This window comes from Phoenix dactylifera, chromosome 2, assembly GCF_051530095.1.
Source record: "Phoenix dactylifera cultivar Ajwa chromosome 2, Ajwa_hap1_PhDact_Kaust_v1.1, whole genome shotgun sequence".
Lineage (NCBI taxonomy): Eukaryota > Viridiplantae > Streptophyta > Magnoliopsida > Arecales > Arecaceae > Phoenix > Phoenix dactylifera.
Genome location: NC_143191.1, coordinates 27,559,197 through 27,584,661, shown reverse-complemented (window position 1 = coordinate 27,584,661; position 25,465 = coordinate 27,559,197). Strand labels below are relative to the sequence as shown.

Genomic DNA, 25,465 nt, shown 5'->3' with positions numbered 1-25,465 from the left:
AATCGATGACGTCATGCGGTCGGACAGGGCGATGGCTGTTGGTAGGACGTCCCTACTGGAAGCAGTCCGGAGGAAGAAACGAGCTCCTCCGAGCGGGGCCCCACCGGCGAAGAAGTCCCGCCGGCAGGCGACTCCGACGCCGACAGACGGGTCCGGACCCACCGATCAGGGGGACGCCGCGGGCGCGGACCGGCAGTTGACGCTGTATCAGCCCTCCGATGCCGAGACTACCGTTTTTCCGGAGGCATCACCCGGGCGCGCCCGAGATGGACGGGTCGGACGTGATCGGTCCCCAGCCCAGCCTTCGACTCGGTCGGCTCCGGATGATACGAGGAGGGACGCGCCGAGGCCCCGGCCGAGCAGGACCCTGTCAATTCCAGGGGCGGTCCCCGCCCCGAGCATGGTCAGCATGACTCTTCCCCAAGCGACGGGTAAGGGTAAGGCTGCAGAATCACCGTCCGACTCCGGGGAGAAGTCGGGGTCGGCCTTCACTTTCGCCGGCGCCCGAAACCTCATCGAGACGGTGCTGCTGGAGAAGGACCGCAGGCAGGTCCGGGAGATGAGGGTCCCTGACATTGGGGCTGCCAGCTGCGTCTGTCTCATGTCGGTGAGCGTTCTTTTGGTCGCTTTCATCATTTATAGGCTCTGTTGATCCCCGCCTGACGCCCTCGTTTCTTCTATCTCTTAGCTCGCCCAGTACATGATCCGCCTGGAGGAGTGCTACGAGGAACAGGCGAGGCTTCTGGCGAGGGCCGAGAGCCAACTGAAGGCAGTAGAGGAGGGAGGTCAGGCTGCGGCGGGGAGGACGATCAGGGACCTCGAGATGAGGCTCCAGGTGGCCGAAGAGTGGGCACTCGGCTTCGTCACCCTCGAGAAGCAACTGTTGGAGGCTCAGGAGCAACTCAAGGTTGCCTCGGGTCTCGAGGGCGAGATCAAGAAGGCGGAGGAGCGGGCCGAGAAGCAGTCCCGAAAGGCTGCCGACTACCGGGAGAGGTGGGAGAAGGCCCAGCGGTCAGCCGACAACGCCCGCAACCGAATCCGGTCTCTTGAAGCCAAGCTGGGCGAATTGGAGTCGGCCTTGGAGAAGTCCCGCGCGAGCGACCAGGAGCTTCATTCGCGCATGGAGGAGGCTGAGGCTGCTCGCATTGCTGCCGAGGCGAAGCACAAGGAGGCTCAGGCTGATCTGCTGAGGGTCTCCTCCGAGGCGGACGACCGGATTGTGGCGAAGGTCTTGGAGGCGAAAGCTCAGATTATGGAGCGGGCAGAGGCGGCGCTGGCCGAGAAGAGTGTGGAAATCGGGCGTCAGGCGGTACAGGCTTATCGTCAGTCCGCCGAGTTCACCCGTGATATGTCGGAGGCAGTACAGGCCTATCGTCAGTCTGACGAGTTCGTCCGTGACATGTCGGACGCGGTGTCCGACTCCTTTATCTTAGGCTTCGAGGAAGGCCTGACAAGGGTGTCGGCTAAGTACCCCAAAATTGACCTGAGTGGGATCTCTCTTCTAGACTCCTCTCCGGCGCCATTGCCTGCTGATTCTCCAACCGCCTCCCTACCCCCTGCGGACGTACCCGGCATTCCTGACCCGGGGGTTCCTCCAAGCTGACCTTCTGTATTTTTGTTCTTTTCTTTGTGTGTTGGCGTTTTGCCAAGTTGTATGGGTCTCGGCCCTGAAACAATGAAAGTTAATGCAAATAGAGTTTCTTCATTTCACTTTCGTCCTTCTTCTTTTTAACTCTTGGTAGCGTCTCGCTGACTCCCGACTCTTGAAATTCTTCTGGTGCTAGGCCAGGTATCTGAGGGTTAGGCCTCAGGGAATTCTTCCGGCGCTAAGCCAGGCATCCGAGGGTTAGGCCTCAGGAACTTCTTCCGGCGCTAAGCCAGGCATCCGAGGGTTAGGCCTCAGGAACTTCTTCCGGCGCTAAGCCAGGCATCCGAGGGTTAGGCCTCAGGAACTTCTTCCGGCGCTAAGCCAGGCATCCGAGGGTTAGGCCTCAGGAACTTCTTCCGGCGCTAAGCCAGGCATCCGAGGGTTAGGCCTCAGAAAATTCTTCTGGCGCTAGGCCAGGCATCCGAGGGTTAGGCCTCAGGGAATTCTTCCGGCGCTAAGCCAGGCATCCGAGGGTTAGGCCTCAGGAACTTCTTCCGGCGCTAAGCCAGGCATCCGAGGGTTAGGCCTCAGGAAATTCCGCTCGTTGGTCGGCCAAGGCTGGCGCAAGCCGAGGCGACCGGTCGGGGCTTCAGGCTAGTCTGCTCCCGGGATGATCATCGGGTTAGCCTGGCATCCGAGGGCCGAGCCTCGGGAAATTCCGCTCGTTGGTCGGCCAAGGCTGGCGCAAGCCGAGGCGACCGGTCGGGGCTTCAGACTAGTCTGCTCCCGGGATGATCATCGGGTTAGCCTGGCATCCGAGGGCCGAGCCTCGGGAAATTCCGCTCGTTGGTCGGCCAAGGCTGGCGCAAGCCGAGGCGACCGGTCGGGGCTTCAGGCTAGTCTGCTCCCGAAATGATCATCGGGTTAGCCTGGCATCCGAGGGCCGAGCCTCGGGAAATTCAACCTTAATTAGAAGTGAGATAAAGATAAGGATGGCATATGTCATGAAGAGAGAGAATTTGATCTTATCCAATTCTTTTCATGAATTTATCTCTCCATTTCGACCCATCTAATGATGAAAGAGGTCCCTGATGTTGCCAAGTGTCCCATGGCACCATTAAATAAATTAAATTAATTTTTAATCATATTAAAAATCAATTTATGGCGCCATGCATGGATATGTGACAAGTGGATTTCAAGATCCGAATAGTTTCAGATCAAACCCATTTAATTTAATTAAATCCTAACAATTAGAATGATTCAATTACCATGGGTTGAACCTAATCCAATTAGGTCAATCCCTAATTAAGCACAAATTTAATCTAATTTAATTTGGTCAACCTAAGTCCTCTTGATTCAGACCTAATCCAATCAGGTCAAAAACCCTGATTGAGCCCAGAATTGAATCTAATTCAATTTGGCTCATCCTTAGTCTAATTACTCAATCCAATTGAGTTCATTAGCAATCTAATTACTAATTAATCCTCCGATAATTACTTTAATTATTTTATAAGATAATTTGTCAATCGAATTGACCAAATTACCCCTGAATGATTCTTAATCATTCATCAGCCTTCTTGATCAATCAGGAATCTTCTATGCGTGTGACCTCATAGGTTCGAACCTAAGCCGGTAGTATAGGAACGACTTCCTACACTAATCGATGTGACCATCTAGCAATGGTACCCGACGTCCGAATAGGCCGAATATATGCGAAGCAAATATTCTGGAACCCTGAACTATGGTTACTGTATAATTCAATCCCTTTGACTCCTAATGCCAGGATGACTTAGAGCTCACTGTCAACCCTATAATTAGTACATCCATTATGTGATTAACTTTAGATATCCCGTGACTCCTCACTGAGATTACCCTGGCCAAGGTTTTGCTAAATTAATCACAAGACATTATCTCCTGTTTGCAGGAGGGGTCAATTCCATCTCGACTCACAACTGACTATGCAAGTACTTGATTGCACCCAGTGACCTTCCGTCACTGAATTAGAAATTCAGGTAGTCCGGTACCAAAGTACAGTGAGTTGCTTGCTAGTCACAGGTTGCGATCTCAGGTCAGAGGGCCAAACTTATACCCATATCCACTCAGAACATCTCTCGACAGTAGAGCGTTCCGGAATTGGTCACGTTCAGTGAAATGTACTCCTACACTTCACCTGTATGGCATACCAGTGTCTCCACACTCCTTGGTTAAGAGGACAACCAACGTATATGTCACACAACGACCTAATCTCGATAATGTTGTCGTCCTAGTAACAACATATCATTTGGTCGCGAACAAGTTTAAGGACTCAAAGATAAATCCTCCTTTATCATAACATAAGTCCTAAGGACTTCATCATATAAGAGTTCATTTGAAGATGAAATGATGAATAATGCCAAATAATACTTTATTAATTTGTCAATTCATTTACAAAATTCAATCATCAATATACTGACGATTGACATTTAGGATACAATTCCCAACAACTCCCACTTAGCCTAAAGCCAATCGGCACAGTATCTAATACCCATCTTCGACTTGTGTTCGTTGAACTCTTTGATGCCGAGGACTTTGGTAAATGGGTCAGCTAGATTTTCTTTTGTGTCAATCTTCTGAAGATCAATATCACCTCGTTCTATAATCTCTCGAACTAGGTGATAACGTCGCAGAATATGCTTGGTCCGCTGATGTGCTTTAGGTTCCTTTGCCTGAGCTATGGCTCCAGTGTTATCACAAAATATAGGAACTGGACCATCAATGGAAGGTGCCACTCCCAGCTCGGTGATGAACTTGCGCAACCATACGGCTTCCTTGGCTGCATCAGATGCTGCAATGTATTCTGCTTCACATGTAGAATCTGCCACTGTATGCTGCTTGGAACTCTTCCAGCAGATGGCCCCACCCTTAAGAGTGAAGATATATCCCGACACGCTCTTGCTATCATCTTGATCTGACTGAAAACTTGAATCGGTATATCCCTCAAGTTTTAAGTCAGAATCACCGTAGACAAGCCACTGATCTTTAGTATTTCTCAAATACTTAAGGATGGTTTTGACAACCTTCCAGTGGTTGCTACCTGGATCAGACTGGTATCTACTCACTACTCCTAGTGAGTATGCCACGTTTGGTCTAGTACATGTCATGGCATACATTATAGATCCCACTGCCGAAGCATATGGAATTCTATCCATAGTCTCTCTTTCTTGAGAGGTTGTCGGACAATCCCTTTTAGAGAGGTTAATTCCATGGCCCATTGGAAGATAGCCTTTCTTGGAATTAATCATACTAAACCTTTTCAGTATAGTATCAATGTATGTGGATTGGGATAATCCAAGCAATCTTCTAGATCTATCTCTGTAGATCTTCATCCCTAGGATGTAAGATGCTTCTCCCAAATCCTTCATGGCAAATTGAGATGATAGCCAAACCTTAATTCCTTGTAATGCAGGAATGTCATTCCCGATTAAAAGAATGTCATCCACATACAAAACAAGAAATATAATAACTGAACCATTTGCCCATTTATAAATGCAAGGTTCCTCTTCATTCTTAATGAAGCCATATGATTTGATCACCTTATCAAATCGTATGTTCCAACTCCGTGAAGCTTGCTTTAATCCATAAATGGATTTTTGAAGCTTGCACACCTTAGACTCATCTGCAGATATAAAACCTTCAGGTTGCATCATATACACCTCTTCTTCTAAATCTCCATTTAGAAAAGCGGTTTTAACATCCATCTACCAGATTTCATAATCTAAGTGTGCTGCTATCGCAAGCATAATCCGAATGGATTTGAGCATTGCCACAGAAGAAAACGTCTCGTCATAGTCAATACCATAACGTTGACGATATCCCTTGGCAACCAGACGGGCTTTATAGGTCTCTACTTTTCCGTCTGCGCCCCGTTTTCTTTTGAAAATCCACTTACACCCTATGGGTTTAATCCCTTCGGGTGGGTCAACTAATGTCCATACATCATTGACCTTCATGGATTCCATTTCGGATTGCATGGCTCCAAGCCATGCATCAGAGTCATGCCTCTGCATAGCATCCATATAGGTGATCGGATCCTCATTGTTTTCATCAAGTTCGACAGGATCCCCGTCCTGGACCAAGAAACCGTAGTATCTGTCCGGCTGACGTGGTACTCTACCTGATCGCCTTAATGGTGCATCTAAGATGGGTTCTGGATCTGATCTAATCAAATCTGACTCAACTAGTTCAGTAGATGGTGTCGGATCTTCTACATGTTGAACTTCCCTAAGCTCAACATTAGAGCTTTTAGTTCCTTCACTAAGAAATTCTTTCTCTAAGAAAACAGCTCTATTGCTTACGAATAACTTTTGTTCTTCAGCAAAGTAGAAGTAATATCCTTTAGTTTCTTTAGGATAACCAACAAAGAAACATTTGTCAGACTTGGGTTCAAGTTTGTCTGTCTTCAAACGTTTGACATATGCTGGACACCCCCAAACCCTAAGGTGAGACAGCATTGGCTTACGTCCAGTCCACATCTCATGTGGTGTTTTATTTACAGACTTACTTGAAACCTTATTTCAAGTGCATATCCGCAAAAGGATATGGGCAAACTTGCAAACCCCATCATGGATCGAACCATGTCTAACAGAGTTCGATTTCTTCTTTCTGATACACCGTTATACTGTGGTGTACCAGGAGGAGTCCATTGGGAGAGAATCCCATTCTCTCCTAAATATGTCAAAAACTCATTGGAAAAGTATTCGCCTCCTCGATCTGATCGAAGAGTTTTAATACTCTTTCCAGTTTGTTTTTCTACTTCATTACGATACAATTTGAACATTTCAAATGCTTCAGATTTATGTCTCATTAAATAGACATAACCATACCTAGAAAGGTCGTCTGTAAACGTAATGAAATATGAATACCCACCTCTAGCATCTGTGCTTATTGGCCCACATACATCAGAATGTACAAGGGTCAATAAATCACTGGCTCGTTCACCTTTTCCGGTAAAAGGTGATTTGGTCATCTTACCAAGAAGACATGACTCACAGGTTGTCAATGATTTACAATCATTAACATTGAGGATTTCCTCTTTACTTAACCTGTTCATCCTGTTCTTGTTAATATGACCTAGCCTATGATGCCAAAGGTAGACATCCGTGACATTATCTATTCTAGGACGCTTACTTGACGTGTACATTACATTAACAGATTGTGATAACAAGTAGATGCCATTGCTCAATTGTCCATTCATTACAGTAACACCATTCATAATGATATCACAAGAATATTTCTTTATTGAAATTTCATAACCGTTCATGGCCAAAAGGCCTACGGAAATTACATTCAATAAGAATGCAGGACAATAGTGACAATCACTCAAGACAACTACATGAGAATTGAAAACAAGTTTGAGATTTCTTAAAGCTAGAACTGGAACAGATCTTCCATCTCCAACATTCAGGAATCTCTCGCTGTTTTCAAATCTCTCATTGACCTGAAGTCCTTGCAATGAATTGCATATATTAAACGGACTTCCAGTATCTAATACCCAGGTTGAATTATCACATATAGAGAAATTACAAGGTGTTATCATATAAATACCTTGATCAGCAACTGATTGCCCTTTTCTCTTGCTTAGCCTGTTCGGGTCAAGTGAGGTAAGGTACTGAGGACAATTCCTCTTCCGATGCCCCTGCTTCTTACAATAGAAGCATTCTGCCTGACTTTGGTCATCCTTAATCCTTTTGGTCTGACTATGCTGAGTTTTCAGCTTTCTATACCAATTATTGAAGTTGGGACTAGTCAACTTGTCATTATCCAATAATGAGCGAAGTGACAAACTTGTGGCCATTTCTACATAAAAGAAAATTTGGCTATTAGTATATGAATTGACTAAACACAGTAGACTTGGACTTTAGTCTAAAGATACTCCCACTATTTTATACAAATTGGTAGCCTCTACCTCCAATTCGAAAAATTACTCCTAATTCTTTAGTGGGCACTAGAACCCAATAGATCGCATATAGGCCCGAGTGTGGCTCGGCTAACCCATATGCACCTATTGGTAGGTTCTAAACCAGTTGCTTCACCAAGCAACTTCTAGTGATAATTTTGCCCTAGGTTCTTCGGCAGGCGTGTGGCGCCTCCACCGAATACCCTAGTCAGGTCCAACCATTAAATGATAGGGTTAAGTCTAATCAACTAATAGACGACCAAGCCCGAGCGTGGCTCGGCTCACCTGACCGCCTATTGAAGGTACACTTAACTCATCATATATTGAATGACAATTCCAATGCTTGATAAGTACCAGGCGTGTCGCGCCTCCAATAATTATCAAAACATTGGACCCATTATCACCCAACTTAATGGGAGGCTATGACCTAGTTATCCCCATAACTATTTCATTTTAAGGACCTAATAATTTTAGAGGATTTCATAATTAGGATAGATGAGAAGATCCGGTTAGTCTAATTTCTTCCACTGACTTCACCAAATCAGATTAGACTCAAACCGGTTAAGGAGACACCTAAATCAGTCAAACTGATTTTTCTTATAGGCATGGGCTAACTCGAATCATTAAGTGATCCAATCAAAATGTGATTGACCATGTCGGCCAGGTAAGTGAGATCGGTGGAAGGGATATGCCATTAACTCGGCAAAGACGAATCAGTGCGAGTAGCTCCCAATTAAAAACCACCAGTCAAAACTGCCAAACTTACCTTAGACACCGACTGGTTAATCAATTTCGATTTGATTACTCAAATGACTCGGGCTACACCTCTGAGCCTAAATCAAGTTCCATCTTGGTCTAATCAAAGACATGGACTTGATCCATCTACAACTATTGTAAATTGATCTAGAATTTTCTTGACCTAATCTAGTTACTACTTAATTAGATTTGATCAATTAATTCTATTTGTCCATGTATGATTCTAACCTTAGGTCTAACCCAATCCTAGGAACTTGATTCAAGCTAACCCATATGCCCAAAGAATTATGCAATGCCAATTAATTGAGTTACAATTCTATTTCATAACACTTAATTCTCAATTAAGTTTAGACTTATGAAAGTTTTGATCATTGCATATTTTTTTTAATTACATATTAATTACAATCTTTCAGTTCTTAAAACATATTTTCAGATCTGAGTTTTTGTAATTAATCACATGTAATCAGATTAAATTCATGTTTAAGTCATTATATTTAATGTTCATGCATCACATATACATAACAACATGAATTAATACAAACAACATAAATCTTATGTATTTGTTTTTTCACTTTTATTTTCAGATCTGATTTGTTCATTAAAATCAGAGATCATATGAATCATAAATTTTATTTAGATCTAATCTAAATAATATTATGATTTCAGATTTATTTATATTACAAATCTTAACACAAACATGCATCATATGCATTCAAAATTTCAGATCTAGTTAATCATGCATAATCAGCAATTAAATCAATCATAAAAAATACTTTAGATCTAATCTAAGCATGCTCATGATTTCAGATTTAATTACAAGAATTAAAACATAAAAGTTTAAACATGAACCTGGCTCTGATACCACTGAAAGTGGGAGTCTCCACTCCTACATGGGTTCGGTCCTATTAAAAATAGGGTGACACCCATGTATACCTATCAGAGCACGTATCTCTATACGCCTCCGGACGGAGAGCCACGCTTCGTCACACGATCACGCGTGAGAGTTCCCGGAGATCAGTCACAACTTTTGGACCTTTGCTCTGATACCACTGAAAGTGAATCCTAGGTTCTTCGGTGTTAAGCATGCGGTTTTTTTTTTTTTTAAAACCATGGCTGAACCTGATCGGGTTGCCTACGTACCCCTTCATAAGGGGGATCAAGCCATACGTAGTTCTTTTTAAGTTTTAAAACGCAGCGAAAAAATCGAATCAAACAATTTAATTCATGCATGCTTACAAGATCAAATCTAGAAATCAGCACCTTAAGAACACATAGGATTATGCCGGAATCGTTTAAACAATTATGCTAAAACTTTCATGCATGATTAACTATCAGATCTGAAACTTAAGAACTCTATTCCGATTAATCTCCGAATATCCATTGAATGGATTCTGGAGATATCTCCGTGAGGAGCCCCAAAAGAGGGTAAAACCTCGGGGAATCAGACCTAGATCTTGACACCATAATAAAAGATTAATGTAGGATTAATACCTTTTATGATGGATGAAACTTGTGGATCTGATCCTCGACTTCGCAGCCACGCACACGAATGGCCTCTACGAGAAGTCCACGCGAAGTTCCTGAAGAGATCCAATCCTGCGGAAGTGCTAGCTTGCGCAGAATTTCTTGAGGCTAAAATTTGATCTTCCAAACACTATCAACTTTTGATCCGCCTTCTTGGAAGAACTTGGAGGAAAGGTTTAAAGGGATTGAAGAGGACTTAGATCTGATCTAAAGACTCTTATCAGGGACCCCTAACACTAATGGCGCGATGGACTTAGAGGAGGAAGAAGTCAGCTAGATTGAATGCAGAATTTTTCCATGCATGAACTAGGGTTCCTCTCTTTTCTTTTCCCTTTTTTCTTCTTCTTTTTCTCTCTTTTTTCCTTGAATTCGACCACCAGATGATGGAGGTCCTTTTAATGTTGCTCTCCTACCTAACTTCATGCCAACCATCCCATATTTGTGGAGGATTTTGTGGGGTTTTGAATTTTGAATTCAAAATTCAAGTTCATGTGCCATTACATGATGAAGCTTGATCTAATCTAAACCATTCATCATGTTGCCACTTCCCTCTTTCAATTTCGAAATTCCCATGCCCCTAATCAGGTTAGAGGGTCACGTGGTGATTTTGTGGTGATTAAATTCGAAATTCAACCTTAATTAGAAGTGAGATAAAGATAAGGATGGCATATGTCATGAAGAGAGAGAATTTGATCTTATCCAATTCTTTTCATGAATTTATCTCTCCATTTCGACCCATCTAATGATGAAAGAGGTCCCTGATGTTGCCAAGTGTCCCATGGCACCATTAAATAAATTAAATTAATTTTTAATCATATTAAAAATTAATTTATGGCGCCATGCATGGATATGTGACAAGTGGATTTCAAGATCCGAATAGTTTCAGATCAAACCCATTTAATTTAATTAAATCCTAACAATTAGAATGATTCAATTACCATGGGTTGAACCTAATCCAATTAGGTCAATCTCTAATTAAACACAAATTTAATCTAATTTAATTTGGTCAACCTAAGTCCTCTTGATTCAGACCTAATCCAATCAGGTCAAAAACCCTGATTGAGCCTAGAATTGAATCTAATTCAATTTGGCTCATCCTTAGTCTAATTACTCAATCCAATTGAGTTCATTAGCAATCTAATTACTAATTAATCCTCCGATAATTACTTTAATTATTTTATAAGATAATTTGTCAATCGAATTGACCAAATTACCCCTGAATGATTCTTAATCATTCATCAGCCTTCTTGATCAATCAGGAATCTTCTATGTGTGTGACCTCATAGGTTCGAACCTAAGCCGGTAGTATAGGAACGACTTCCTACACTAATCGATGTGACCATCTAGCAATGGTACCCGACGTCCGAATAGGCCGAATATATGCGAAGCAAATATTCTGGAACCCTGAACTATGGTTACTGTATAATTCAATCCCTTTGACTCCTAATGCCAGGATGACTTAGAGCTCACTGTCAACCCTATAATTAGTACATCCATTATGTGATTAACTTTAGATATCCCGTGACTCCTCACTGAGATTACCCTGGCCAAGGTTTTGCTAAATTAATCACAAGACATTATCTCCTGTTTGCAGGAGGGGTTTAATTCCATCTCGACTCACAACTGACTACGCAAGTACTTGATTGCACCCAGTGACCTTCCGTCACTGAATTAGAAATTCAGGTAGTCCGGTACCAAAGTACAGTGAGTTGCTTGCTAGTCACAGGTTGCGATCTCAGGTCAGAGGGCCAAACTTATACCCATATCCACTCGGAACATCTCTCGACAGTAGAGCGTTCCGGAATTGGTCACGTTCAGTGAAATGTACTCCTACACTTCACCTGTATGGCATACCAGTGTCTCCACACTCCTTGGTTAAGAGGACAACCAACGTATATGTCACACAACGACCTAATCTCGATAATGTTGTCGTCCTAGTAACAACATATCATTTGGTCGCGAACAAGTTTAAGGACTCAAAGATAAATCCTCCTTTATCATAACATAAGTCCTAAGGACTTCATCATATAAGTTCATTTGAAGATGAAATGATGAATAATGCCAAATAATACTTTATTAATTTGTCAATTCATTTACAAAATTCAATCATCAATATGCTGACGATTGACATTTAGGATACAATTCCCAACACTATTTTCTCGAATCCCTCACACTCCCCTGGTAGGAAAACGAAAATCCCACACGACTAGGGTTTCTAGTGGGTACTGCGGTCCCACCGATTTACATGCCACCTCACCTAACAGTTATTGGTGACACATAGATGGATGAGTGTACAACTTTTGTACAATGCTTCTCAAGCATGTTGCAGTGTAACTTGGTCTCTAAGCCATGAAGACCTCACCTAACAGTTATTGGTCCCATTTCTTAGTTAAGTCAAACCCATCGTATAACCGTAGGAATAAAGTCGTCATTGAGTCCTCACCTAACAGTTATTGGTGCCCAACCCCACCTTTACCCTACAACATCTCATGTCTATAGAGAGGTCCAGCCCTCCGATGCAACTTGACCACTGTGTCCAGCCGAGACAAATCAACATCAGAAAGGCCTTAGCAGCTCTACTACAGTGGAAGACCTATTGACTTAATATTGGTTAATCAGGTCTTAGTGTTTGCAACTTGAGCCCTTCATAAGAGGTAATCGAACAATTGGCCAGGTAAGCAGGTGGGAGGCTCCCCTTACTCAGAGAGTAAGGTCCTAATTAAGTAACCACCTTTCATGCTTTCCTAGACACCATTTAGATCAATTAATCTAATATGACTTGCTCATGTCGGTTCACTCTCGACTTGATTGAGGAGGTTTTGATTTAGGTCTCAATTGGGTTTGATACATCATATGTAAACCTATCTACCCGACTCGCATTCACATCACATGCAAACGGCTCATCACAGGCACTTATAATCGCAGCATCAAATTAAAGCTAAACTTTAAATAGGTGATGATCATGGATTCTAATTAGGTCGTATTACAAGCACATGCACATCAATCGATCAAGTGGTCTTCAACTCTTGAATTGGTTCTAAGCTTTCTTGATTCGATCTTTGATCAACTCTTGATCCCATCGCCATCAACCGCTTAGATCACCTTTCATCTCATGCCTTTGCTTCAACTTGATCGTTGATGTACATCACATCACAGAAATACAACCAGATGTAAAATAAAAATAAAAATAAATTACATCTCCTTTTAGGAGGCACGCAGGCCTCTCAAAACATCAAATAAGATGCATGCAAGCATCTGAAAAATTACATGACATCGCAGATCACATCGCAGGTCATTACATTTGATACCAAAAGGGGTTGAATCCTATGATCATCACCGTATGCAACAATTATAATTTTCAGATCTGAAAACTAACTGATTGTATCATGACATAGGTCGCTGATCATGCTAATCATGATTCTAAACTTTGTAATCCCATTAACAATGCATTTAGAATCATCTTTTTATCACATAAAAATCAGCATGCAAAAAATCAGCACCCCTGAAAAATCTGCATGCAGAATTTTTCAGCATGCATGATCATTCAATTTTCAGATCTAATATGCCTTTAGATATTTAATTCTTACCTTAATCTACGAAGCCTAGGCTCTGATACCACTGTTGGGAACCCGCCCATGCCGCTGATATTTCAAAAAATTTTTCAGATGGCAGCGGAATCGGCATGCACGGGTTCGACGTTCATCGCATGAATGTTGTTTCGAGACCTTTCGTAATTAGGTAAGAATTAAAACTTTTAAAACTAATAGGAAGATCAAATCTTCACCTTGCGCGGGTAGATGATCACCGCAAATCTGAATTTGTGGTTTTGGAAGAGGGTTCGCTTGAAGCCGTTCAAACGTCCGGCCTCTACGGGTATCCACACGAAGCAGGATCCGATCCAAGCTCTCTATCTCACCGGGGTGCTAGCTCCCTTGCAGAGATAGCTTTTGATCGCTGATCTCCTCTCTTTCAATCAACCCTTGATTGCACTTGAGAGGAGGAAGAAGAAGGAGGAACTCAAGGATGAAGAACACAGCTTCTGCAGCCTTCTTTCTTTTCCCTGCGTTGGAAGAAGGATTGGAGGAAGAGGATGACGCCAACGCTTGGACTTTGCTCTCCCTTTGCTTGCGGCTGAACCAAGAGAGGAGAGGGGCTGGTGGCGGCAGCAAGAGGAGGAAGAGAGCTCACTTCTAGGGCGCCGGCCCTAGGTCCCTTTTTATAAGCATCAAAGGCTCCTACAAGTTAGGAGCCCTTGACAACCTTCTTTCTTTGGAGCGCCGGCCCCTTCTCTCTTCTTGTCGCCCTAACCAATTGGAGAGGGGCTGATGCCCCTCTTACTTGGTTAGCCTAATCCTCTTCCAAAGAGGATTAGGTGCCTCTCTCATGGTTTAATCCTAATCTAATTAGGATTAGCCAATTTTGGGTTCAATCTATGCTAGTCCTAATCCAATTAGGACTTGAATGAACCATGACTCAATTGAACTCTTCAATCCTAATCCAATTAGGAGTCATGTTGATTCATTAGATTATTAATTAATTTAGACTTAAGGAATCCTAATCCAATTAGGATTTGTTTAATTTTAGTCCTAATCCAATTAGGACTCTATTTGAATCCGTAGTCCTAATCCAATTAGGATTTCTAGGAATCCTACTCCAAGTAGGAATCCAATTTTGATTCAAAACTCCTAATCTCATTAGGATTGAGGAATCCTATTCCAAGTAGGAATCCCAGTCCTACTCCAACTAGGATTCCCAGTCCTAATCCAATTAGAACTCTAGGTATCCTACCCGAAGTAGGATTCTTGTTTCAAGTCCAATTAATTAATTCCCTTTTCTTCTTCAACTTCTTATCAATCAAATTGATTTCTTGTGATTCCTAATCACGATTTCAATCATCGGATCGGTCAATACTTCTAGTGTGTGTGACCCCATAGGTTCTATTCTGACTGGTAGTGAGATATATTGTGATCTCTATCTCAATATCATTGAAAACTCCTTTCAATGGGTTGGAACGATTCCAACTCAACTCATTAGGATTTATCGATCATCAAGATAATCCCTATGAGTCCCACCATCCACCAGTGACACCTAGCAGCATGTAGTGGCCACCCAGCAGAATGGAATGATGAACCTCTAGGTGCAGTTAACGTGTGATACAGTCCTACTATCGTGGATCCCTACAGGACGGAGGTCATGGACAACTCGTCAAACCCCATCGTCTGTCATATGTCAAGATTTATTCGACTTGAGTTCGATAGTGGAAAACTCTTTTTCCACTTTATATTACTGCCCTGGCCAAGGTCTTAGAACTCAGTCTAATAAATCACATAGGATCACTCCTCTTCTATCAAGGTCGATAGATTCCTTATAGGCATACCCTACTCCTACAGTGAACCTACTGCAGCCAATCTACACTGCATGGACCCATATGGCTAGAGACCATGTATGTGTGCAGTCAAACTACAATAACCTCACTGTGAGTAGCCGAAGCACCGCAGGTCAAAGGACCAGTCACACTACTGCAACATCAAGCAAGTCACTGACGAGTGGATAGACATCCAAGTGACTTCTTGTCTTGGTCACGCTCAGTACCCTTGTTCTCTAACAAGCACCTGCACTATCACTTCAGTGTCCCTACACTGTGGACTCAAGTCTCGTCCATCCAGAACGAAAGTGATCTGTGCACTGATCGGATCGATCACCGTCCTCGTGATGATCCATTGATCAGGAGCATTTAGAAATTAATCACCAATGATACATGGCTCAAATTCTCAACTCTTGAGAATATGTATCATCATCTTATTAATTCCTTGGACGATTCATAGACACATAAATAATATGAATGAAAAGATGCCTTTTATTTATTCAATAATAAACAGTCAAGTACAAAATTATGTCCCTAGAATCAACAATGTGTCAGCCAAATTGGCTTCTAGGGCATACATCTAACAAGCGTGTCATGCATGGCACGTTTCCCCCATATCAGCAATCAGAGCACCATCCCGCGGCCACATCTTTCCAAGCTTCATCCCAGCGTGTCCAGCCAGCCGTCCGCATCATCCCCGCCTTGCAGCCGTCCGTCCTCAGCGGAATCACAGCACAAAGCATCCAGATCAGCCTCTTCCGAAATCCAAGTTTTCCGTGATGCAAGCCGTGATCCAAGCAGCATCCCCATCTCCCCCTCTTCCGGCCACAGCAGCGGATTTTCAGCAACCCCCGAGCAACGCGTCCATGATCGGCTCCTCCCGAGATCTCGCGGCCGGCCGTGAAGCATCCCGAAATACCAGCGCCCCACAGCCGGTTCAGCCCCTCCTCCGCGCTCATCATCCACGGATCTACCCCCCCGGAATCTCGGCGACCACATTCTTCATGCGGCCGAAATCCCAGCCATCTGCCCCTTCTGCATCTGGCGTCTGTTGGGAACTCGCCCATGCCGCTGATATTTCAAAAATTAAATCAGATGGCAGCGGAATCGGCATGCACGGGTTCGACGTTCATCGCATGAACGTTGTTTCGAGACCTTTCGTAATTAGGTAAGAATTAAAACTTTTAAAACTAATAGGAAGATCAAATCTTCACCTTGCGCGGGTAGATGATCACCGCAAATCTGAATTCATGGTTTTGGAAGAGGGTTCGCTTGAAGCCGTTCAAACGTCCGGCCTCTACGGGTATCCACACGAAGTAGAGGACCGATCAATGTTTCCTTGTCTCCCCGGGGTGCTAGCTCCCTTGCAGAGACTTCCTTTGATGGCTGATCTCCTCTCTTTCTTTCAACTCTTGAAAGTGCTTGAGAGGAGGAAGAAGAAGGATGAAGAAGAGGAAGAAGATGAGCCCCTACGCAGCCTTCTTCTGTTGCTTGCGTTGGATGAAGAAAGGGTAGAGGAGGAGGCCGCCAACACTTGGTGAGCTTCTACCCTTGCTTGCGGCTGCAACTAAAGAGAGGAAGAGGGTGGCCACGGCACAAGAGGAAGAGGATTCCAATGCACTAGGGCGCCGGCCTCATTGAGGATGATAGTGTTATTTTGATGATTAACAAGCAATTATCTAGAGTATGCTATAAGTTAAATTGATACTTCATTTATAAGTTCATTAATCTCAGTATATTTGGTTAATTGAAAATAGATACATGACCTTGTTCATTTGAATGAATCTAACCTTGAGAATGCAGCAAAGTGTGGATTGAGTCGACCCAAAGGTTGATTGGGTCAACCCCGGCACATCAAGAAATCATTTGGCACACTCCTGCAATAATGGCACAAATGAACAGTGAGTTGGGTCGACCCAAGGTAAGCATGAGTCGACCCAACCTTGAAGAACCTCAAAAACATAACTGAAGAATGCTCTCTGGATTTACTGAGAGGGTCGACCCAAACAGTGGTTGAGTCGACCCAAGCTTGAGTCGACCCAAATCCTGAGAGGGTCGACCCAAAGGCAAGACAGAAAGACAGACAGAAATTGGTTCTCTGGAATTACTGAGAGGGTCGACCCAAGAAGAAGTTGAGTCGACCCAAGTGGACTTTGAGTCGACCCAAAGAATGGTTGGGTCGACCCATGGGAAGGAAGGCTGAAATTGAGGTTTCTGTGGTTTCTGAGAGGGTCGACCCAAGGAATGTTTGAGTCGACCCAAGGCAAAGTTGGGTCGACCCAAGGACAAGTTGAGCCGACCCAAACACGGGCTGAACAGTAACGGCTAGTTCTGCAGATGTACTTTTTGTCCTTCCCAAGGTCAGTAACGGCTAGTTTTTGAATTCTAACCATTGGGGCTTGACCAAAGAAGGTGGGAAGCTATTTAAAGGGGCACTATTCATCAGAGAGAACAACTTTTGAGTTGAATATCAAAGAGTACCCAAGAATACAAAAGTGCCCTAATCTTCTTCATCAAGAGCTTCATTCAAGAATCAAAGAAAGGGATTGAGCAGATTCAAAGAGGCATCAAGAGCTCCATCCCCTTTAAAGAGTGAAGCATCCTTGACAAAGAAGAGTAAAGCGACTTCAAAGCGATAAATACTTTCTAACTCTTCCTTGTAGCTTATATTGTTTCATATGCTCATTTAGGAGTTTGAATCTTTCCTTTTGTTAATTAAACACTTTGTAAAGGTTCGTTGGTGAGCCCGCAAAACCAACAAAGGTTTTTGGTGAACCCGGAAAACCAAAGTGTAAAGGTTAGTTGGTGAGCCCGCAAAACCAACAAAGGTTTTTGGTGAACCCGGAAAACCAAGTGTATAGGTTCGTTGGTGAGCCCGTAAAACCAACAAAGGTTTTTGGATTGTGAGCCCGGAAAACAATCCAACTGTAATCCGCGGGATTATAGTGAATTCCCAAGGGGACGCTTGGGGAGTGGACGTAGGTGCTAAGGAGAGCACCGAACCACTATATATTGTTGTGTTTGTGTTGTGCTTGTGTTTTCATTTACTCTTGCATCATCTTCTACTCTTGCGTTAGTTTAACTCACTCAAATAGCTTAAGAAAGCATCCACCGCACTTAATTAAGAAAACGTTTAAAGCATCAAAATTAAGAAGAAACCAATTCACCCCCCCCCCCCCTCTTGGCTTGTCACCTTGGGCAACAAGTGGTATCAGAGCGAGGTGCTCTAATAGTGCTCATTAATCTAACAATCAAGAGTTAAAGATCATGACAACCCAAGTGGGATGTGCAATGAGTGAGGGGCAATCCGCAAATAGACCACCTCTATTTAATGGCACAAACTACACATATTGGAAAGCTAGAATGAGGATATTCATTCAAGCTTCGGACTATGAACTGTGGCAAATCATCACTAGAGGACCTCACATACCCACACTTAACATAGATGGCACTATCATACCCAAACCAGAAATGGATTGGAATGAAAGTGATAGAAGATTAGCACAGTTAAATGCAAAAGCTGTAAATACACTTTACTGCTCTTTAGATGTAAATGAATTTAATAGAATATCCACTTGCACCACCGCCAAAGAAATTTGGGATAGACTTGAGGTCACACATGAAGGGACCAATCAAGTTAAGGAGTCCAAGATAAACATATTAGTACACAAGTATGAACTGTTTAAAATGGAATCTACTGAGTCCATAACTGATATGTTTACTCGTTTTACTGATATTATAAATGGGCTTAAAAGTTTAGGAAAGTCTTATTCTAACTCTGATTTGGTGCGTAAAATTCTCAGGTCTCTACCAAGGAATTGGGAGGCCAAGGTAACCGCTATTCAAAAGGCAAAGGACCTCAACACACTGCAGTTAGAGGAGCTCCTAGGATCTCTCATGACCCATGAGTTGACAATGAGGCAAAATTCAGAAGATGAGGTCAAGAGAAGAAAACCCATTGCCCTAAAGACTACCACCCCTAGACAACAAACTGAATCGGAAGATTCAGATGATGATGAAGATATTGATGAAGAAGGGATGGCAGTGCTTGGGAGAAAATTCAGAAGATTCATGAGAGGTAAGAATAAGTTCCATAAAAAGAAATCCTTTCTTAAAGGTAACTCAAGCAAAGAAAAGGTTAAGGATAAGGAAAAAGAAAAGGAGACTCCCATTTGCTATGAGTGTAACAAACCCGGGCATTATAAGATAGATTGCCCAGATTTGAAAAGAATGGCAAGAAAGTTGAAAAAGAAGAATTTTATGGCCGATTGGAGTGAAAGTGAGGAATCAAGTTCGGAGGACGAAGATCATCAAGACACGGCCCAAATATGTCATATGGCCAATGACGATGAGGTAGATTCTGAACTTGACTGTGATTTTACTGTTGATGAATTGCATGATGCATTCTTAGAACTCGTGGAAGAACATAAGAAAGTAATTAATAAAAATAAAGCTCTAAAAGAAGAAAATCAATCTCTCATTAAAGATAAGATAAAACTGTCTCATAACTATGAAACATTAAGTAGGAAACTTGAAAATGAAACCAAAAATCTAATTGCTGAAAATGTCAAGCTAAAAGAAGATGCTGAAAAATATAAGTCTTTGGTAGATAGATTTACTCTTAGTTCTACCAAATTAAACTTGATTCTTGATAGCCAAAAAGCTGTATATGATAAGGCCGGTTTAGAGTATAGAACAAATAGGAAACAAAAACTCTTAAAGAATATTTTTGTAAAAGCTAAAAGGGAAATTATTACTTGTTATTGTTGTAATAAGATAGGACATAGAGCATATGAATGTAATTTTAGAAAGTCTAGTCAAAACAGATCAAGTAATAATCAAAAGATAAAATTCAAGAAAGTTTGGGTTCCAAAAGGAACATGGAGTACTAACCCTAAAGGACCCAACTTAGCTTGGGTACCTAAAGGTTCTTCTTGATCTTGATTGCAGGTGTGTCTTGCAGCTGATAAAATGGAAAAAACGATGGTATCTAGATAGTGGCTGTTCAAGACACATGACCGGTGACGAAGATCGATTTGTCACCTTGGAACCAAAGAAAGGTGGAGTAGTGACCTATGGAGACAATGGTAAAGGGTATATCATTGGAAAGGATAAAATTTTCATTGCTCCATCTATTTTTATAGAAAATGTTTTATTAGTTAAGGGTTTGAAACATAACCTTCTTAGCATAAGTCAATTTTGTGATAAAGGATTTAAAGTTACATTTGAAGCATCTGTATGCATAATCACAAATCCTAAAGATAATAGCATTGTACTTGTAGGACAAAGACAAAGAAATATTTACTTAGTAGATCTTCATGAGTTAGGCAAGAAAAATGGTTTATGCTTAATTACTAATGAAGAAAAGAAAATTGAAACTAGTTGGCTTTGGCATCGAAGATTAGGACATGCTAGTATGGAATTAATATCAAAACTAATTAAGAAGGAATTAATAAAGGATGTGCCAAAATTGATTTTTGAAAAGGACAAAATATGTGGACCATGTTCATTGGGAAAACAAACTAAGTCATCTTTCAAATCGAAAAACGTAGTATCAACAACTAGACCATTTGAACTCATACACATGGATTTATTTGGACCTACTAGAACTACAAGTCTAGGAGAAAAGAAATATGGACTAGTTATTGTTGATGATTTTTCAAGGTATACATGCGTTTCATTTTTGGCACATAAGAATGAAGCATTTTCAGAATTTTTGAAACTATATAATAAAATCATAAATGAAAAGAAACTCACCTTAGTAGCCATTCGAAGTGATCATGGTACTGAATTTGAAAATCAACACTTCGAGGAATTTTGCACTAAAAATGGAATATCACATCAATTTTCAGCACCTAGAACGCCTCAACAAAATGGGGTTGTTGAAAGGAAAAATAGGACATTGGCAGAAATGGCACGCACAATATTGTGCGAGTCAAATCTTCCAAAGTACTTTTGGGCTGAAGCTATAAACACCTCTTGCCATATTCTAAATCGAGTTTTAATACGACCTATAACTAAGAAACTCCTTATGAACTTTGGAAGAATAAGAAACCAACTGCAAAATATTTTAAAGTGTTTGGATGTAGATGTTTTATCTTAAATAATGGCAAGGAGGACTTAAGTAAATTTGATGCCAAGTCAGATGAAGGTATCTTCTTAGGATACTCCACATCTAGCAAGGCATACAGAGTATTCAACAAAAGAACCTTAGTAGTAGAAGAGTCAGTCAATATTATATTTGATGAGTCTGATAGTGAGTCTGCTAGGAAAGAAAATACTATTGATGATGATACAGGAATTATCGACTTTGAAAAGTTGAAAATTGATGACGTGCCAAATCAAGATAAGGGAGATGATTGCGTGCCACCACAACCCCAAGGCGTGCCAAAAGAATGGAGGTATGCACATGGATATCCTAAAGATTTAATCATTGGTGATCCATCTCAAGGGGTAAGAACTCGATCATCTCTTAGAAATTTAAATGATTATCTTGCTTTTGTTTCACAATTAGAACCTAAAACTTATAAAGACGCTGAAAAAAATACTAACTGGATAAATGCCATGCAAGAGGAATTAAATCAATTTAAAAGAAGTAATGTATGGACATTAACTGAAAGACCAAAGCATAATTCAGTAATTGGAACAAAATGGGTATTTAGAAATAAATTAGATGAAAATGGATTAGTTATAAGGAATAAGGCTAGACTTGTAGCTAAGGAATACAATCAAGAAGAAGGAATAGATTTTGATGAGACATTTGCTCCTGTAGCTAGATTAGAGGCTATTAGATTGCTTCTGGCATTTGCATGTTTCATGGATTTTAAATTATATCAAATGGATGTGAAGAGTGCATTCTTAAATGGTATTATTGAGGAGGAAGTATATGTAGAACAACCTCCAGGATTTGAAAATCATGAATTGCCAAATCATGTGTTTAAACTACATAAGGCATTATATGGATTAAAGCAAGCACCTAGAGCTTGGTATGATCGACTAAGTAAATTTCTGCTTGAAAATAATTTTTGTAGAGGAAATGTAGATAAAACTTTATTCATCAAAAGAAAGGACAAAAATCTATTAGTGGTGCAAATATATGTAGATGACATAATCTTTGGTGCCACTAATGATACTCTATGCAAAGAATTCGCTGATTTAATGCATGGAGAATTTGAGATGAGTTTGATGGGAGAACTAAGCTTCTTTCTAGGATTACAAATCAAACAAACCAAAGAAGGCATTTTCATTCATCAAACTAAGTATACAAAGGAAATACTGAAGAAGTTTGGGAATGAAAATCATAAGGGAATTGGCACTCCAATGAATCCTACTAGTAAGCTAGACAAAGATGAAAAAGGGAAAAGTGTTGATATTAAGCTCTATAGAGGACTAATTGGATCCTTGCTCTATCTTACTGCTAGTAGACCCGACATTGTATTTAGTGTAGGGATATGTGCTAGATACCAATCGGATCCTAAGGAGTCACATTTAAGTGCTGTTAAGAGAATCCTTAGATACTTAAGAGGAACTACCACCATTGAATTATGGTACTCGAGAGACTCCTGTCTAGATTTGCTTGCATATTCAGATGCTGACTTTGCTGGATGCAAGTTAGATAGGAAGAGCACAAGTGGCACATGTCAATTCTTAGGAAATAACTTAGTATCATGGTTTAGTAAGAAGCAGAACTCAGTGGCACTGTCCACAGCTGAAGCTGAATACATAGCTGCTGGTAGTTGTTGTGCTCAAGTATTATGGCTCAAGCAACAACTAGAGGACTATGGAGTCAAACTAGATAATATTCCTATTAAGTGTGATAATACTAGTGCTATCAATCTCACTAAAAATCCAGTTCAGCACTCTAAAACCAAACACATAGAAATAAGGTACCATTTTATTAGGGATCATGTGCAAAATGGAAATGTATGTATTGAGCATATATGCACGGAAAAATAATTGGCCGACATATTTACCAAACCATTGAGTGAAGATAGATTCTGTATGCTCAGGAGGGAATTAGGCATATGTGATCCTTTTTATTAAAGAAATATAAAAGGGAGATAGTAGTCTCATGATACATTCCTCTAATTTCAAAAATCCCATGAAACATGAGTCAAATTTGTTATCTATAGATTTCTTACTCATGTATCATTGTTCCATAAAGAGTTTATAAGGATTGGAAGCAAGGAAAACTTTTTAGAAGCAAAAAGGAAGAGAAAAGAAAATTTCTGCACATGGGTCGACCCAACCCAGAACATGGGTCGACCCAACGTTGAGTCGACCCAAGAAAAATCTTGAGTCGACCCAACGTCGGGACCCCACTGTTAAAAGGGGGCCCGAGAGCACATCTAGGGCACTGTTTGCCCTTTGTCTTCTTCCGAAAAACCTACTCCCCACTCTCCAATCTCCACTAAACTCCTCCAAATAGTAGATTTCCTAAAGATCTAGGAGAAATAGGACCCAAACGAGCCGTGGCCAAGAGATCCGGAAGAGTGACTCGGATCCAACGGGAGGAAAGGCAACCTACCGAGCCATCTCCCGTGTCTCCACGACGTGAGGCACGTGCGGAGGCCCCTCCTCCTCCTTCCCCCTCAGTGATTCTTGCTAGATTTGCGGGGAGGCCGGTTACAACGGGGAGAAGGATCCATTTCGAGTTTTTCAATCAAGAAGGGTTTCGGATTTGGGAATGGATCCAAAGACAAGGTTGGGAGTATCTTTGCTCCCTAGATGTGGTCATCTACCCCGGATTGGTACAAGAGTTCTATGCCTTCCTCAAGACTGGTATGGGAGGGCTTGTTTCAGAAGTTCGAGGGGTTCGGATCCGTGTATCCGAGGAGAGCTTGAGTGAGTTACTACACCTACCCTGCATAGGAGCCACTCCGGAGAGGCCAGAAGACAAAATGAGAGCTCTGCAATTGATCATGGAAAACGAGAACTTCGATTTTTCTCAGAAGGTAATAGCTAGTTCTCTTTCCGCTGAGATGAGGTTATTGCTCAATATGATAAATAGGATTTTATTTCCGAAGACCGGGAGATTTGATCTCATCTCAGAGCGAGATCTAGCAGTTATGGAGTGCATGATTCGGGGGACTCCTCTAAATCTTCCGGCTATGATATTGAGACAGATGAGGAAGGTAATATGCAGCAACAGGGTATCACTACCTTATGGTATGATACTCACTTTGATATTTAGACAGCACGGTTTACCTCTCGAGGAGGAGGCATCCAAGAGTCTGCATCACACTGACACGTACACTGCACGGACACTTATACGCATGGGATATGAGAAAGTGAACGGGCAGTGGATTCACACAGGTGCAGGCATTCAGGGTGAGGCACCAGAGGGAGATGCACCAGAGGATGAGGATGAGGAGCCTATGGATCATCCTACTGTACCCTCAGAGGCTGGACCATCGTCATCCGCTCCTCCGACAGATACGGATGACTTCTGGAGCAGGATGACAGAGCTCATGACAGCTCAGGCGAGGACTATTACTGACGGGCTCACGAGCCGATTGGACGCCCGGTTGGATGTCATGTCTGCTGAGATCAGTGATCTGAGGCAGCAGATAGGAGCACTCCGGAGAGAGAGAGAGACACATGGACCATCTGTGCCACAGGCTGCTGAGTCAGAGATATCGGCACAGAGTCATCCAGCTCGTCGTGCTCCACGCCAGACACAGTCTCACCAGGCTCGACCTCCCCTCGCCACGTATGCTAGGAGGATGAGGACTAGATCCCAGCCATTAGATTCTCCCTAGGCTGATCTTAGCGTCTATGTTTAGAGCCTAGGCTAGATATCTAGTTCTCACATGTATCTTGCTTTTCTCCTATGTATCTTGTTTTTATCTTATGTATCTTTAAATCTTGATTAAGGAACATTGTATCTGTCTTTGTTTTTGACATGAATGTATGAAAATGTTCCTATTTTGATCAATGAAGTTTGAAGTTTATTATTTATTGCATCCTTTCCCAAATATATATTTTTGATGATAACAAAAAGGGGGAGAAGAAAAGAAAGAGTATTTAAGAAAAGAAAGAGTATTCAATTTAAGTAAAGAAAGAGTATTTTATTTAAGAAGTAAAGAAAGAGTATTAATTTTGGGAGAAGTAAAAAAATATAACAAAAAGGGGAGAAATAAAGATAAAAGTTATGTAAAGAAAAGAGAAATAAATGGGCAAACAAATTGAAAATCATATAAGAAAGCTTATACATCTAAGGGGGAGCAATTTGTAACAATGAAATTGACTAAATCAAAAATTTCCATCAAAGTTCAGAATTTGGCACGCACCTCTC

At 41.8% G+C, this 25,465-nt stretch overlaps 1 protein-coding gene across 1 annotated transcript in view; it reads left to right on the top strand.

Annotated features, from left to right (window-relative positions):
* The first annotated feature begins 409 nt into the window (after positions 1 to 409).
* The window catches only part of LOC149768265 (uncharacterized), a 47,251-nt gene continuing 22,195 nt past the window's right edge, over positions 410 to 25,465 (top strand). Inside the window, exons 1-2 of the mRNA XM_089927947.1 lie at positions 410 to 607; positions 689 to 1,411. Coding sequence (XP_089784073.1) covers positions 410 to 607; positions 689 to 1,411 — 921 coding nt within the window. The remainder of the gene's footprint in view (positions 608 to 688; positions 1,412 to 25,465) is intronic.